Source organism: Cavia porcellus, unplaced genomic scaffold (assembly GCF_034190915.1).
Source record: "Cavia porcellus strain 051 isolate PalLab524CR breed Dunkin Hartley unplaced genomic scaffold, mCavPor4.1 scaffold_7, whole genome shotgun sequence".
Taxonomy (NCBI): Eukaryota; Metazoa; Chordata; class Mammalia; order Rodentia; family Caviidae; genus Cavia; species Cavia porcellus.
The window spans coordinates 82,234,944-82,253,158 of NW_026947490.1; the positions used below are offsets into that span (position 1 = coordinate 82,234,944).

The 18,215-nt window shown below is 36.7% G+C and overlaps 1 protein-coding gene across 2 annotated transcripts; it reads left to right on the forward strand.

The window, feature by feature from the left end:
* The first annotated feature begins 2,228 nt into the window (after positions 1-2,228).
* On the forward strand, positions 2,229-17,826 carry LOC134477045 (zinc finger protein 664-like). Of its 2 annotated transcripts, none has more exons than XM_063253916.1 (4): positions 2,229-2,384; positions 13,361-13,487; positions 13,682-13,742; positions 15,390-17,826. In XM_063253916.1, exons 1-4 carry the CDS (start codon positions 2,382-2,384, stop codon positions 16,675-16,677), a joined length of 1,479 nt encoding a protein of 492 aa, XP_063109986.1. In that variant the 5' UTR covers positions 2,229-2,381; the 3' UTR covers positions 16,678-17,826. The 2 variants fall into 2 exon arrangements, with proteins under 2 accessions (XP_063109986.1, XP_063109987.1); XM_063253917.1 differs by having other exon boundaries at positions 2,242-2,442.
* The last annotated feature ends 389 nt before the right edge of the window (positions 17,827-18,215 follow it).

The window sequence follows — 18,215 nt, forward strand, 5'->3', positions numbered from 1 at the left end:
CTGCAGGAATTTCATAGGGAACATGCTAGTACCAGGTTTTGAATCTTTTCTAAGGAGTGAATTAGGGGCTCAGATAAGTCAGAAGCTTGATGCCCAGAAACAGAAACTTATGCACTTCATATCAGATACACCTATCACATTAAATCTGGTTAGATACATGATTGGTAATTAAGAACTCCTTCAGCATAATTATAAGAAAATCTCTTATGCAAGAGGCACTGTTATTAGTTAAAGAGCAAGACTATTATCAATATCCTACCAGTAATCATTACAGAGAATATTATTGAACCTCTTAATTTGGTAGAAACTGAACTCAGGGACTCACAAGGACAACAAATATAGCTGTGGAATAAAGCCAGAACCTAGGAGAGATATTTTTCTAATTGTACTAGAAAGTAAAAAGAAAAAAAACAAGTCTTTGCTGTTCAATTAGTGGAACCCATAAAAAAGAAGAGAAATGATTTTCTGCCTGATTTAGTCACAGGTTGGGGTGTGCACTCTACCACTGCCCTATAGCAAACAGTGAAAGTAACACAAGGGATTAGAGATAGCAAGATTGAAATGGAAAATGAAAACATTTCCTTTGGAAGAAAGATAAGAAATGAGGGTCAGACAACTACCTGTAGCCAGATAACTGAGGGCTTGTTTCTGGCTGCGTTACTCAAAGAGTCAACAAAGCCCTTTCACTGGAAATTGTGCCAGACCCTGGGATCCCAACTCAGGTACCTTTGCCTGCCTGCAAATTCCTACATCAGTCCTACTAATTTTCTTTCATGCAGTCTGTGTTTTATGTCTAAAATTTATGGCTTGGTTAAAATCAATCTTACACATGTAGTCAAGTCAACAATTAGGTGACAGGCTAATGCTCTAATATAATGACCTTAGAGTGGAGTATACCCATACATGCAAGAAAGTTTTCATTTCCAGTCTAAAGTCTTTTTGTATCCCATACGTGATAACAGGAAGTGGATCAAATGCAATACTTTGTTTCAGCAATCCTTGGGACCTCATGTTTTATCTTCAAAATTTAGGTATGATTTATGACATTGGATATGGTATGAAGTTTTTATGAAGCACTTGGACTGTTTGATTTTCCTTCATCTTTACTTTCCCCAAAATCCTGTTTTGTGTAGTTTCTTCATTCACTCTGTAATGGAATTCTCTTGGTGCACATATTATAATTAGTTGGATGAAAATGATCAGATTGAGACAGACCTGGTGAAAATCTGGGAAGTAAATTTTATAGCCTCATTCCTGACAGCAGCCTCTACCCCTGCCAGTTTGTCCTGGTCTGCCCTGGCCAAGTAATCTTTTCTTTTTGTAATCCACCCAAAAAACAAGGTCCCATGATGAAAAATGGGGCAAGTCCCCCGAGATGATAAATGGGGCAAGATGTCTTTTTAAAAGAACAGCTTTTATTTTAGCTGGCTCAGCGACACAGCGCAGATGGAATTTGCAAAGCTGTGCAACTGAGTTAGAATTTTGACTGATTTTTATAGTTCATTTATGATTAGCTCATTGATCATTAAGTACATAGTGATGAAAAACAAACAAGGTGAGCCTTTGTTCCCCTTTGCTTGAGGTCAGAGAAATTTCACAGTGGGTGGTTAGCCAATTTATAGCCCTTGGTCTGCCAAGTTCAGGAACATTTGTCTCTCATAAAGGGAATAATGGTTGACACAACATCATTTGTCTCTTACAAGGGAGAACAAATGTTGACATAGCATACAGGTTGCTTGGCGTGGAGGCAAGGTGTACAGAACAGCATAAAGATGTGGTCAGTTAACCTATAGCTATGCGATTGGTGCTTGGTTACTGGGTAATGAACTCAGTAAAGAATGGCAATACTGCTAATAACTATACTTTTAACTATTTTTGCTAATTATCTTTTAATCAATTATTTTAATTTTTCGGCATCTTAGTATAACATTTTGACTTCAAGGGATTGTTTCTTCCAGAGGACATTCACTGGGAACATTTAGGACCTATCTTCAGGAAAGTGCACTGAGCCCTTAAGGAAACACAGAACAGCTTGAAAAAGCTTAGTAAAGCTCTTAAAGGGAAGTATTAATCCTGGCTGCTGAGGATGACAAAACAGGACAAAGACCGATCCAAGAGCCAATCATTGATAATGTTGGGGGCTGGCTGCACATCCAATCAGGAGGGCACATCCAAGGGAGGAGGGCTCTTCCAGGTCCTGGTGCAGAAGTGCTGGCTGCACAGCCAATCAGGAGGGCTAAGGGAGGAGGGCTCTTCCGGTTCCTGGTGCAGAAGCGCTTACTGTGAGTTTGGCGCGAGAACCTGGGAGCTGAGAGCACGTCTATTTTCCTTGACTTCTTATTGAGTGCTGCAAAGATCCTCGGACACCTTCAAGCATCACAATGGTAACATGATGGCATTTGAGCTGGGAAAGGGTTGGAATTGTGTGGATTTTGGAAGGAGGTAAGCAGAACCACTGTAAGCTTAGAAAGCCTTTTGGGCAGCCCCAGGCACTGCTGTGTTTGAGGAGTTCAGTGATTTGGGGTAAATCCGAGTTCTCTTCTCAGTGAGAAAAAACCATCATCTGAATTCCTTTTGTGAGATCTCTGCTCGCAATGATGTTACTGCATAAACAGTTTCTCGCCACACTGAGTGTGGCGTTCTGGAACCAAAATACAAAATTAGAAAAGCTCCTTGACTTCTGGAATGCTTCCCTCCTGGGTAGTCAGAGGGCAGCTACACTAGGCTCTGTGGCTTTAAAATAGATCTCCAGCTATCTATCTGTCTTTCTTTCTTTTCTGTTTTATTTTATATTGTTTGCATACAGAGCATATCTACATAGTCAGGCCTGACTTTGAGCTCCGGCTCATGCTCCTTCATCAGCCTCCAGTGTGAGGAGATTATAGTCGTGAGTCCCTGCACCAAGAAAAAATAACTACTTTGAGCCCAGGTTCTCTAACCCATTTCTTCCTCTTGTGTGGTTTAAGGTAAACAGGGTTTAGAGATAAACTGGCTACTTATATTTAAATATGTAATCTGCATTTTACTGTGGGGGTGAAAATCCCTACTGGTTCAAAGCCCTGAGTCTTCATCTATTCTCCTTTTAATTCTTATCAAAGCTACAAATTTTGCAATTTTATCTCAGGCTCTTTCTTTAGCTAGTGCCTAATTTATAAGCTAAGTAAATCAACACTGTTTTACAATTGAATTACTGAATCAGGGTTTTCCATACAGTTTAGAATGCTGTGAATGTTGTACCCCAAAAATGAGATGACATCTAAAAAGAAAGAGTGCTTTATTTAACCTGGCACTGTTGTAAGCCAGTTAAGGACCCACGACCCTGTTCTGTAAAGCATCATTACCCTCATCTTTGTTCCAATTTCTGTTTCCTGTGAATTAAGCTGACCATTGATTGTAAAACACATGGCTCCCAACCAGTAGGTTGTAAAACATTTCACAATAATTAACTGCCTGTTTGCATTAGCTCCCTGCTACTTTGCAATTTTGCCTTTTAGAAACCCCCCTGTAGCCTGACCTGGTTGCACAGCTCTGAAAATTAGAACACAGGCATGTCCCTGGGTACCTGCATAGATGAAGCATTTCTTTTCTTTTTAAAGATGTCTCATCCCCTTTTTGAAATACATTTCAGTGTATAACAGCACCAGTGGCACAGTAGCCTTGGAATTTTCAAAACTGTGCAACTATGTTAGATTTTTGGTGTGATAACTCGGACCCCGGTATAAAATCCAAGAAAGCAAGAAATTAAAATTTGGGAAGCAAAGGCTTTATTAGGTAAAATCCAGGCCTGGTGACCAGTCTCCGGAAGCCAATTTGGAGACTGCGCACCTCACAGCTAAAAGTCAGGACTTTTTATCTTGTAAATCCACAAACAGCTGCTGGTCACACAATGTAAGGAGGGGGATGGGGGTGTGACGCACTACAAAGCAGAAACGGCAATTGCAAGTCTCCCTGCATACTATCAAGTTTAGATAAGAAGAAATCTTGTTTTCCTTAGCAAAGAATAGAGAGGTCTAACAGCAATTAACAACCTTAGTTACCTTACTTTAGCACCACAACTGTTCTATTTGTAGTGGGCAACAATGGTTAACATATCAATTAGGTAAGATTTTACAATTCTTTACAGCAGAGAGCATCGATTAACATATCAATCTTTTGCCCAGAGGGAAAGGAAAACACACATTTACAGTAAGGCCAAGTTACAGGTATTACTGTGATATAAACGAAGCTATTTTTGTGAAGAATGTACAATCTAATACAATTAACACAATTTGTGACGGGCTACCGGGTAGGGAAGAGGAGCTATTACCTCAGGCCTTTGTTTTATGGCCTTTAGGAAGTTAAAACTTAACCTAGTTAAATTTGAAGGGAGAAGGGGAGGGGAAGCAGCAGGTGGGCTTATACCTTAGAACAGACCTTAGGATAGCTAGGGGGGCTTAGGTTATAACATTGGGAGGCTTCCAAGGGGAAAAACTACAAAGCAGGAGTAGGAGGGGGGAAGGCTGAGGAAGGCTTTTCATTGCCTATTTGATTTGGGGACAGAAATTCTTGATTAGTTAATTGCCTTGTGGAAATTTTGCAGCAGGTGGCCAACAAGTTCATTATTTACAGGAACTTGGCGACTTGTGGTCTCCTAATTCCTGACACAACTGTATTTCACAAAAAGGGGACAAAGGTCGAGACAATATAGGTGACTGGAGGTCAACTTATTCTAGGAACAATTGTCTTTCACAAAGGGGGCAAACGTTGAGACAGAGCACAGGGTTACCAGGGTAATGATGCATACAGAACAATGTGGCAGCGTGTTAGTTACAACATAGCAGTGAAATATTTGAAGGATGGAATTCATTAGCTCCTGTGGGGAAGTTCCTGCAGAGAACAACTTCCTGTATGTGGTGCATGTTAATCTCACACTGAGAAACACAGCAAACTGGTGTCTACAGGGATGTAGATGTGATAATTACGAGAATGGATAGGGCAGATTGCCCCCTCTAAAAGAATGGCTTTACCCTTAGGGTTGTGTTTAGACTTTGACCTGAAATTTGAAACATTGAATGGGGTGTGTTGGCACATGTCCTTAATCCCAGCACTCAGAGGGCTGATACCTGAGGATGATTGAAAACTTAAGACAAATCTTGGCTATGAAGTGAGCTCAAGGGCCTATTGTACTGCCTTGTGAGACCCTGTCTCAGAAAGACAGAAAAAAAATTTGCAACATTGAGATGCAGTTTTTACTGAAGTAGGGGTATATTCACATAGTCAGGATCTGCATGAGTATTAAAGAATCAGAAAAAATGTTATTTGGAACAAGAAAAGTCAAGGTGATTGAAAGCAATGGGAGAACAGGGGCCTGTGGACAGAGGCCCATTCAACAGCCAGAAGAGAAAAGGACTTCTGAGATGAGCTTGACCTAGTGTGAAGGCACTGAAGGATTGTCTGCTTGCTAGGTCTGAGAGTAGGAAAAGGCTCACAGGCCTATAGAAAGGAGGGAGACCTAGTCATGGATAAATATTTCTTCTGTGTCTACTGATCAGTTCACCTAATCATCTCTGAGGTAAGACAGGAAGTTAGAGCAATAGTTTTGGAATTTTGAAAGTATGTTGGACATCATAGCTAAAGTAGCATGGAAAAGATTTTCTGTCAGACAACAAAGATTTCAAGGAATAGATGATGTTTTTGATTGTTTAAGACTGACATCAGAAATTTGGCCCTTACTCTCCCAAATTTTAAAAAAAAATTAATTTTTAAAAAATCTTCTATTGCATTTTGAGATGAGGTCTTACTACTGTGTCCAAGGTGGCACAAAGTGCTTAGAATTTTCCAGCACTTTGATTGTTAATCTTGATATAGGAAATGAAACTTTCAACCTACTATATGTCCAGTACAAGTTAATGCTCTCTGAATTTGAAAAATGAATATGTGAACAAAGGAGGTGAAAGGCAGATGTATTTATTGAGAGAAAGAAAGCTTCTGTCTTGACGGAAAGACAGAAGGGGTCCCAAATGGGTTCCCAAAGACTGTATTTTCTAGTAATTTTTATAGAGTAAAACAATGAGGTGAGGCCATTCTAAGGAGGGGAAAAAAAAAAAGAACTCACAAGGCAGGCTGGCATAAGTTGGAAGAGAGCTATGGTCAATCAATAAGTTTAATTGTTCAGATAAAATTGACTAAGTCTGGGACAAATTGGAAAGTCAGTCAGGCAGAAAGCAAGCATTCTTTATGGATCAATGTGGCTCTTCCTGTAGGGGGTTGGAAAGGTGACTTCAGGCTTCTCAAGGTGATCCATGCATAATCCATAAGGATTATACCTAAGGGTGTGGTTGCATTTCTTTTGAGATCTGCCCCACAGCAATAGATGTGTTACTCTTCAGTCACCAGACATCTGGTCCTCTTTGCCAGCTAATTGGAGTGCCTAGCCCTGGCTGACTGCCTGTAATAATTCTAACTAGCTCAGCTGCCTGTAACATGTTGTCAGACATGTGCTATCTTGTTAGTTATACTGTTGTGCCTCTGTTTTGGTGGAGAGCACTGGGTCTCCTTCTGTAGTCCACACTGTCTTAAATTGTTAGAGTCTCATGCATCATCCCCTGAAGTTCTAGGGTTTCCAGAATGCACTACCATGCCTGGATCAGTGTTTTCATTTTTATGTCACTGAATTTTATGAAGGTTTCCATGTTGGGGTAAAGTAAACAGTACTGAATCTTGGTGGTTCAAAAGTATAATACCAACCCCTTGGGAGAGTTAGGAATGTTTCAAAACAAAGACCACCCTGGATAACTGAGCAAGAGCTTTTTCAGCATGAGATACACATTTAGGGTTTATGTCTACCCCAAATTATCTTTTCTAAAGTACATGTGACCCTTAGATAATGAGGAGAAAATGTTTGCAATTTAAACTTATATTGAATTTTGAAGTTGACACGTAGTCTCTACTAGTGAGTGATACATGGCACAATTGTAAGTTTATGTGCTCATGTCTGGGGATGCAGAGATGAGTGTCTGGTCTCAGCAGAAGGTCACCATGGATGATCAGTTAGTGACTCACTATTTCCTGCATTCTGAAAGGTATATGTGACATTTGGTTTTTGTATTATAAATTTGTCTTCCTATTAGATCTGAAACACAGATGAAGGCATTTGTGTTCAGCAGGTTGAATATATTTGATGCTTGGCAATGGTGTTTGCAATAGCAGGTGTGTTTTTGAGCATATTCAATGCATTTTGTTGTCAGTTACTTTTAGGTTGATCAATTTATTTTCCTTTTGAAACTGAAATACCACTTTTGTATCATTTCTTCTAGTGTTCATATTTTCTCCTGTAGAGTATAAGAATTACCCAGTTGTTTCCAGTTTGGAGAGCTGTATTCACCTGTTTCTCCTGAGAAACTCTATCAGGAGATAAGTGAAATCCTGTTTGGGAATGTTAGTGGTACTGTGGGCATTTTGTGTCTTCATTTCCTTGGATTTTATTATTATTATTTTACTGATGTGGTCCAGTCTGAGCATAGTGCTTGACAAAAGGATAAAATGGAAATTTTAAATTGGCAGAAACTGAGCTGAGTGGTTAGGCAGTAGGGTTAGGGTTAGACATAGCAGGTGTTTCGGTAATATATTTTTTAACATTATCTGTGTAACACAGCTTTAGTTTTGTAATTTCATTGGGGGCTGTGACTCAGCCTCAGAAGGATTCAACCTTTCAGCAGTTTCACTTTTTTAAAGGGAGATGAGCTTCTAAGTTGCTTAGGACATATTAGAGTACTGACTACATGTGTAGTTGTATGAGAAAGATTTCTAAAAGTTAAAAAGAGAATGAAAGTCATCGAAGTAGAGCAGTTGGGGCCTACACTCAAGTAGAATCGTAAGGAGATGTTGCAGAGAAAAAAATGGAAAATTCACATTGGTATTTTGTGATTAATTTCCCATTTCAAAATAAGATTTGGGCATATTTGATTTTTCATGATATGAATTGTTTCTTTAAATCCATGAGTGTGATGTAGAACTCTTGAGAATGACAAGCTGCAGAATTTTGTGAATCTTTTCGTTCTCAGGAAGTGATTCTATTTGCTATAGAGCTTTTTTGCTAAAATGTTTCCTTTTTCTCCAGCAAAGATTTAAGAGAACCAGAAAATAATTACCACATGTGAATATCTTTAAGGGAATTCTTAGCCAAATAAAGATTAGTGTTTCATGATGATTGCTTGTGGCATATCTCATGATGAGTATGAATCTCCCAGTCCTTTTTTAAAGCTCCACACTTCTTTGTGGATAACTGGTTTATAGCACATGGCAAATAATTCACTTTGTATGTGCTTGACACCAACCAACACCAGCTGGGTCGAATAATAAGGGGAAAACAAGGCTCTTATTTTTCTGTGCATGAGCACAGATGTTTGCTATTGCTTTAGGATATTGGCCTTGGGCTTGCTCATGCTGTAAGAATCAAATCATCAGTGTTCCAGTAGACACTCTTCAGCAGATACAGAGCATGAGAGGCAGGAGCCATACACCAGTTGTAATCTCATAGGTCATGCTTTCTTCCCACATGAATCCACATCCAGACATGTCTTTCCTAAAACTTAGATATTATCAAACTCACAAAATGTGACAGTAGAATTCTAAGCATCAAAGGTGTCAAGTTGAGTACTTTACTTGGCAAAGATTAGAAAGCCACAGTAGATTAACTTTCACCCCTTGAGAAGGAAAGGGATATTATGGAAAATTTACCATGCTGAGTCCTTGCCTCCTCACTGGGAAGGGGTTGAAGGTGGGGCTGCATGCAGCTTTCATTCTGCCCTCCTGCTAGGATTAGTTTTCATGAATCTGGATTCCCTTGGGATAAAGCATAAAGTCAGGTGATATTGTTGGATATTATCACAGTCATAGGAAGTGCCAGAGACATGTAACTATGCTAAGTTAAATGAGAATTTAAATACGAGTTCTGAAAGAGATAAACCATATCCTCCAAATGAGCTTCGTTGTCATGATGGTGCCTTCCAAAATTAACAAACATAGGCTCACAATTCTAAAATCTTTTAGGGTTGTTTAAAAATGTCATAACGCTGTTTATAAAAGTTTAACAAATATAAAATTTAAAATACATGCCAACATTGGGCATGATGAAAATAATTGTTAGCATCCTTTCAGGCATGTGTAAACTACTGTCTTATATCTACAGTCATGTGATAAATGAATAAAGTGTTAAATACCTTTGCTTCTATATATTATAGTGCTAAAAGTTGGATGTTATTATAGGAATTTAAATAACAGAAAGGGGAAATAATGCTGTAAAGGATAACTTGCTAAGGGGCTTCAACAAATTGATCACTTTGAAGTAGGGAATTAACATGTACATGGCAATTTTTTTTAAACTGGGAATCAAACTTACAGTCTCACATTGAGAGGTGGACACTGTGCTTTTGAGCTATATCCTTGGCCTTGTAAAATAATTGTTTTTCTTGTGTGCAGAGAGAGAAGCACCATTGGTCCAGTAATTATTATAATTCATTGTTAGTTACTGGACATTGCTGAAAAGGACATGCTAAGTGACATACTTTGTGTTTTTATAGTTGTCTCATATGTGGTTTTCAGACTTTTGAAATTATGTCAATGTGAATTACATGTGATATAATGTTCATAATTTCAATCTACTTGTTTAAATGTGACACATATTTAGATGGCACATATCTGTATTTCAATCCAGAGATGTTGTCTGTGGTACATTATCTTATAAATTCTATTAAATATTTGTTGGAATTTTAGCTTTTGACCATATACACTGTTATTTGAAAGTGAATACATTTGTATTCCTTCCTCTGCTAATTTTATTTTGTTTCTAGTGTCTTGCTGTGTCCACTGATGTTTTTCTTTGGATATTAATGTATTTAGTTACATTAATTATCGAATAATGCCTCTAATACTTTTAAAAGTTTCTACTCTCTTGATCTTTAGAATGTGTACAAATATAGAGCAATGAAATATCCTGTTTTCTTTGAGGTGGTTTAACATTTTTGTATTGCAGCAGCTTTCTCTAATTCTTGCTGGGAATTCAGCGCCTGGTGGCTAGGAATGGGCCACTTATGTGCTCTGCTGGCCCTACCCTCAGACTTCCAAGACTGTGATGTAGAGTGATGCCATGAACTCAACTCTGAGCCTCACTGATGAGCTTCCCTGTGGCCTGTGGTCTCTAGTGTTCTGAAATTGAAGTCTTTGTTCTTTTCCAGTACCTACATTCATTGTTTTTAATATATTTTGAGTCACCAATTTTGAATAAGTGAAATAATTCAAAATGTACATTGCTTGTTGTAGATTGTGAAATCCTTAATTGTTTAAGCTGTTTTTTTTGAAATATGTCATTTAAAATTTATGATTTGATCATCTCAGAGTATTCTTAAATTTCTCCTGCTCTTCATTTCTAATTTCATTCCACTATTGTGTAAGAGCCTTCTTTGCATGACTTCCACTGCACTGACTACTGTACATTCTGTATTGCTGTGCTGAACCTGGGCCACTGGTATAAATACTTCTTGGCTTGTTGTGAGGACAGCGTGCTATGTATTTCTGTGATAAAACATTTGATAGAATCCATCTGATATGTTTCTTTGAATTGTTATCTTGTTGATTTTATGTGTAAATGTAAAGATAGCTCTGTGTTCTTGAGCTGTGAGTCACTGATGGACTTCTTTTGAATTCTTAAATATATTTGTAAATGACTGATTTTTCTCTTCCTATCCTGTTTCTGTTTATGTAGTTGGTTCCTCTGTATGATGGGATATGGATGAAGCAATGATAGTTGTGTTTAAAGAGCTGCTGATTATACAGATATAATATAGTCAGGCTAATGTAGCTTACAGATTTTGTTGAATCAGTGCCACCCAGGTATGACTTTCTGCATAACTTTCCATTTAATCTATCCTCATCAGCATCTACATAATTGCCACTTGCTCCCTAGGTGGTGAGAGTATTTGCCCATTGCCTTGGTTTTTAGCTATTAATGAGCTCCCACAGCTATGTTTCAGTCCCTTTAATCTGAGCTGTACTCCTGAGGAATGTGACCTCCTCTTCTGATAGCACTTCTCCTTTTGGTGAACATGACTATTAGCTGTGGATTTGTTGCACTGATGTTTGCAATTGTAGTTTGCTGATCACTACCTAATATGGATACTGTCTCATCATTTCATGTCTGAAAAGACAGATAAACAGATATGAAGCTATAAGTACCTGTATTGGAATTTATTGTTTTAGTCATTTAAAGAAAATCTTATTCTCAAAAGTTTTTGTTTAGGTTTAGTGATAACATTGAAACTGTCTCACATGTATTCAGAAAGTTTCACCATTGGGTCTTAAGCAAGGAATGAAAGTAACCAGGTGATGAAATTCCTTCTGCTCAGATGGTATTATTACATGATTGATGACAATTCTACTTTCAAAATTTTCCAAAGGTTACTATGTGTGCTATTTCACAGAGATTGTTCTTTTAGCTTATTCCCTTTAAGATTTCAGGAACTACATTAGAAATTGCACAGAGAAACATTTTGTGAGGTTTTGTGGTGTTTCTCAATTTACTCATTTCTCACGCTGTTCATGGGGGCTGGGATGTGGATCAAGGCCAAACTACTTTCTAAAATAGTCTCTTGGTTACAGTTTCTGACTCTTTAGTTTCACTTCAAAAGAATCACATGTATTCCCAGGAATCATAGTGTACAGTATTTTCTAGACATTAGAAAGAAATCACTTGTCTGTAGATTTTCATAAAATGCATAGTAAAGGAGTTTGTGGAATGTAGGAGCTGAGTGTTGATTTAAAAAATGTAATTATTTTGTTATTCCACAATTCAATATTTTTGGTGCTTTGCACAAATGCCATTTAGATTTTCTTTTGTATTCAGTGTTTATCCTAGGTCAAATAAGTTTTTGCTTATTTCTAGGTTTATGCTCATTGGCATTAACGCTTTATGTAAAGTCTGTGTGTTGTGTTTCATATAAATGTTTTTTTGTTTCAGTTCAGTCTTTATAGGTTTAAATTTCTTCTAATTTTCATGGCTGATTGATTTTCTTCTGAGAAGAGTTTTTCATTAACTTTGTGTTTTATAATAGAAATTACATATTCATGCATGTTTGTCTTGCCAATTTCAATGGATCATCAATGCACACAGGTGAAGAGATTGTACAGGCCAGATTTCTAGGCACATATCTTTTTCTCTCTGAATGTTAGTGAAACAGATTGTGCTTTCTTCCCAGGATTCAAGCTGAATTGTGAACAGTGTTCTACTTCAGTGTGGATGCATCGAAGATTATCTTTCTTTCCTGAGATACATGTTCAACTTCAAATGTTTTTCATATTTATTATGCAAAATATTTCTTTCCTCATGAGTATTGAATGTTTGTAGATTTTTTCTAACTTTCTTCTATAATTGTTGAAAAAAATCAGAGGTGTGTTTAGCTTGTTTCTTTTTGGTATTAAAGCTTAAACTCAGGCTCTTGGACACATCAGCCTAGTGCTAGTACCACTAAGATATATCCCTGGTACAAAGGTGTGATTTGTAAATGACTGAATTAGTTTTAGATTTCATTTGGTGATGGAGTTTGATGAATGGCCTCACTTTGTAGTCTGAACTGTCCTTATTACCTAGCCCAGACTGGACATTACACATGGCATTGCTGAAATTCCTGGTAATCCTCTTACACCAGCCTCTCAAGTTCAGGGAGAACAGGCCTGTGCTACCCCAGTGGGCTGAACTCTTCCTTCTGTATTTAGTGACCAGTTACTTTGCTATACCTCCATTTTCACTGCATTTCCAAAATATTCTTTCCCACATTGTCTTCCTTTACACCCAGGTAGAATTTCTAGTATTCAAGTACAAGGTGATACTTTGGTATTCCTGAGCTATGGGCTTACACTTTCCCTAATTTCCTTGTCTAAAGACTGGTCAAATAAACCTTTATTTTCATTAAATTTCAGTAATTCATAAACCTTTCATATTCAACTAAACATTTATCAATGAAACCAATTTCAATACTACAAATGCTTTCTAGAAAGAAAGATGAACTCAGTGTTATAAATAACCAAGTGTTTTGAGAATGGTGGTTTGCAGACTCCCTCTTTGAGCTCTGTTTTAAAGTCAGTGAAAAACTTCAGTGTAGGTTACCCTGCAGGAAAACCATGCTACAGTTCCGTGATTGCTTTGACAATATGTTGTAGTCTAGCATCAGTGTTACTGAGTGACTATATTTGATTGTACTCGAATTTTGATGGCCATGGCATGTAGTCAATACTTGAAAGAATGAACTTCAGTTAGACTGATTATGACAGAAGCTGAGATATATCAGGTTGCATGTACCTGAACTTCAGGACACTTATCATTATTTAGGAGACAGTGACCTTTGAGGATATAGCTGTGAACTTCACCGCAGAAGAGTGGCATTTGCTGACTCCATTCCAAAAGAAGCTCTACATAGGTGTGATGTGGGAAACATATATGAATATTATGATGACAGGTAAGGTTGATATGTTTATTTATAAAAATAGCATTAATTATTGCTTAGTGATATATAGTTTAATGTATTTGATAATTATAATATTTGCTTATATATCTCAGAACTGATTATATTATACCACGAGTATAACTGGAACCAGTGATATTTTAATTTAATGTTACAGTGAATTTTTTATTTCTATGTGTGTGATATAGGAAGAATATGGCATAATCAGAAAATTAAAGAAGAGGACAAAACTTTTTCAAGAAATCTAAGGTGATTGACACATGTAAGATAAAGGGAACATCCTTAAGTGTCAGTGTGGGTGCATAAATATTACAAAAAGGAACTTGAAGCCATGAGATCATGTTTCACTTTATTTAAACTCCAAAAATACCAAAGGAGACACTTGATTTTCTATTACCTGAGAATCCATAGAAAAGTATTTCAATGTAGGAATCAAGGACAGTGCTTATATTGTGCAACAAAATACACTGTCTAACACATCAGTTTAAAAATTGCCTTCATGATCTATATCATGGAAATGTAGGAGAGTAAATTTAAATATTGTTTTCTGATATGTAGGATATGTACAAATTGTGAATTTTGAAAGAAACTCATCTTCAAAATATCCGTATATATATATATGAATACTGAGACTTGCATGATCTAGAATTCTTTTCACATAGAATCAGTATTCAAAATGCAAATGAATGTTTGTGTTATAATAAGTATATCATAATATCCTATAGAATGTTGAGCTGTTTGTGTTTAAAATTCCTCATGCATTGTTGATGAATACATAGCACAGAAACATGGTAATGAATATTCAGAGGTTTGAAAAATAAAATGTTTCATATTGTTTCACATGTACCTCCATTGGTGTATACTTCTATTTTTTTTTTTTTAACTTTAAGCCATGGTTTTATACTGTAGTTCAGGTTGACTTTGAACTTACTGTGCAGCCCATACTGGCCTGAAACTCAGAGTGATCCTCCTGGCACTACCTCCTGACTGTTGAGAGGGTTGCACTGTGTCATTTATGTGCATTGGCTCTCTCATTATATTGTCTAATACAGTAAAATTATCAAGTGTTAGTGATCCACACAGTGTATTGTTCAATGCTGCATATGAGAGGGCATTCAAAATATCTAATACAAAAATCAACTTACAATAGGTCAGCTCTGAGAAGCTGCCCATCACTGTATGCCTGGGTAAAGAACATGTGGACTCAGCTCATTATGGTGGTGCATCCTTGCAATCTTAGCATTGTAGAGGTGGAATCAGCAGGATGATAACTAAAACTTCAGCCTGAGCAAGTTCATTGTCAATATGATGATCTCTCAAAAAAACAAACAATAGGTTAGCAAATGTAATTCTGTCTAAGATCTGCATTTAACTCTCTACACAGTGAAAAATACACTATACAAGGAACCATAATATTATTTCCCAAGAAACAAAGAGTTGGACCTTAAGTGAAATAAATCAGAAACAGAAATGGAAATATCACAGCCTTTCTCTTAAATGGGAAATTAAAAGCATATTTGAAGAGTAAAAGTAAAGAGAAATAATATGTGACTAGAAAGCCTTACTTTCTGTAGATAAGAGAGATGATCAGGCTAAATAGACAAGGGGGAGAATGAAGACCTGAATAGCTAAAACAAGGATCAATATTTGTTAGTCATTTGTAACAGATTCCTAAAACAATATATATTGGAGTCATATATCAATTTAAAATTACCAAAAGAAAATCATCCTTTTTTGAATGAATAGTAGTTTGAAAGAAATCCTGCAGGACAATGAGTTAGTTAATAATCAGAATTACTTATCAGGCATCAAGCCAAATTTGTCATTTTAAATCTCAACTATTAATATGCAGCACTTACCATTATGATTGATATTTTTTTTTGTATTTCTTTGTAGATATGATGAAGAAAATTACTTGACAATTGGAGAACAGCAATATAAATATAATGAAGATATAGGAACCTGCAATGATTTCCAGTCATTTCAGAAGCATGAAATAAAGAAGACTGGAGAGAGACCCTGTCAGTATGGGCCATGTGGCGAGGACATCTCTGACCTTAGTGAACAAACTCACCCTGGGAAGAAATCCTTTCTATGTAAGAAAAGTTTGAAAGTCTCTGCAGCACCTGACAGTGTTCAAATCCGTGACAGAAGTCACATTTCGGGGAGCTCATATGTACAAAACCACTGTGAAAATAGTTTTATTTCTTCATACCATATTGAAAAAGATGTTAGAAAATATGGTAGAGAGAAACACTATATAACTGAGAAGTGTACAAAAGCACTATCTCACAGTAATTGCTTTAAAAACCATAAAGAATTTCATGCTGGAAAGAAAACATATGAATGCAGTCAATGTGGGAAAGCATTCAGTACACGTGGTAGCTGTAAAAGACATGAAATAATTCACACTGGGGAGAAACCCTGTGTATGCAAAACATGTGGAAAAAGATTCAGCACAGCCTCAGAATGTAACATACATGATAGGATTCACACTGGGGAGAAACCCTATGTATGCAACAAATGTGGAAAAAGATTCAGGACAGCCTCAGATTGTAAGATACACTATAGAATTCACACAGGGGAGAAACCCTATGCATGCAACAAATGTGGAAAAAGATTCAGGAGAGCCTCAGATTGGAAGATACACTATAGAATTCACACAGGGGAGAAACCCTATGCATGCAACAAATGTGGAAAAAGATTCAGTAGATCCTCAAATTGTAACACACACGTTAAAATTCACACTGGGGAGAAACTCTATGTATACAACAAATGTGGAAAAACATTCAGGACAGCCTCAGATTGTAACACACATGTTAAAATTCACACTGGGGAGAAACCCTATGCATGCAAAAAATGTGGAAAAAGATTCAGGAGAGCCTCAAATTGTAACATACACTATAGAATTCACACTGGGGAGAAACCCTATGTATGCAACAAATGTGGAAAAAGATTTAGGAGAACCTCAGATTGTAAGATACATTATAGAATTCACACAGGGGAGAAACCCTATGCATGCAACAAATGTGGAAAAAGATTCAGTAGAGCCTCAAATTGTAAGACACATATTAAGATTCACACTAGGGAGAAACTCTATGTATGCAACAAATGTGGAAAAAGATTCAAGACAGCCTCAGGTTATAACACACATGTTAAAATTCACACTGGGGAGAAACTCTAGGCATGCAAAAAATATGGAAAAAGATTCAGGAAAGCCTCATTTTAACACATGTTAAAATTCACACTGGGGAGAAACCCTACTTATGCAAATAATGTGGAAAATCTTAAAATAGCAGTGGTAATCTTATTATACATGAAAGATTTCACAGAGGGGAGAAACCTTTTGTGTGTAACAAATGTGGGAAAGCATTCAATAGTGCCTCAGGATGTAAAGTACATGATAGAATTCACACTGGGGAGAAACCTTTTGTTTGTAAGCAATGTGGGAAATCTTTCAGTCACAAGGGTAACCTTATTGTACATGAAAGAATTCACACTTGGTAGAACCTCTAATGATACAATGTGACAAAGCAATCAATATGGAAAAGTGCTGACAATAAACCCTATCTACGTAAGCAATTTGGGATGTTTTCCAGCTGTAGTAGTAGCTTTTGTGTGAATAGAGGAATTCATTCTGCAGAAAGACCCTACTTATATGAGAAACAATTAAATGGATTTGTTGATAAATTCTCACTTTATAAACATAAAAGTTCCCACATTGGGAAGAAAACCTATGTACATAAGGAAATGTAGGACAAATTTGCAGAGACAAATTGTCACTACATGAAAGGATTCCCTCTGTGTAGTAATTCTTTGCTTTAAACAATGGTGGATTCCAGTCAGTGCACAAAAATGCCATTGAATAGGGGAATAATGTACAGAAGGAAGAAACCCTAAGTATGTAGGCAGTGTGGAAAAGATTTGCTGCAACGTTTCCCTTTTGCAAACAAAATTTCCCTCTGGGGTGTAACTGCATGTGAGAAATGTTTGGTAAATGGTCAACAGACAGAGCTGCTAACCTGAGTGATGTCATATTGGTTCTCAAGCCTATGTTTGCATTGTGGGAAAGCATTCAATATTCACATTTATTGTCAAATGTGCAAAAATAATGATAGTTATGTGAAATTATATATAAGTGACTTGAAAATTACTCATGTAGAGGAGACATGGAAAATAATATAAAATTATTGCTTTCAATATGTGTTCATAGATTTTTTAAAAAACACTCAAACACAAAGGTGTCCTAAAATGTTTTCGTTTCTTTTTTGTAAATCATATATAAGTGATGTATTTTTCAGTAGTCTTAATAAAAATTAGTTTTTAAAGAAAATTTAAGTATGCTGAATCATTTTTCTCATGGTTTTATTCCACCAATGCCTTGTCTTGATTCATGACACCCACTTATCTAATACACTTTTTCCCATCTGAATCTGTAAAACCTGCATCAGTTTATTAAGAAGGATCTACACATACACAATCAGAAATGTGGTTGTACTCATGGTCTGTATCTATGTAGACATGCTTATGGTAAGATACGCCATCACAAAAGTAAAAGCAGAGTCAGTCACTCTCAGAAACAATGAACTAAAATTAGGGAGAAGTCTTATTTATGTAATGTGGAATAATATTTAGTATACAAACAGGTTCGAAAGTGCATGACAGAACTCAGTAGGGCGTAACCCTATGTAGGTAAACAATGTTGAAAATCAGTCAGTGGGT

Coding starts and splice junctions, on each gene's coding strand:
- LOC134477045 (XM_063253916.1), top strand. Junction 13,488..13,681: donor TATGAATATTATGATGACAG/GTAAGGTTGATA, acceptor TGTGTGATATAG/GAAGAATATGGCATAATCAG. Junction 13,743..15,389: donor ACTTTTTCAAGAAATCTAAG/GTGATTGACACA, acceptor ATTTCTTTGTAG/ATATGATGAAGAAAATTACT.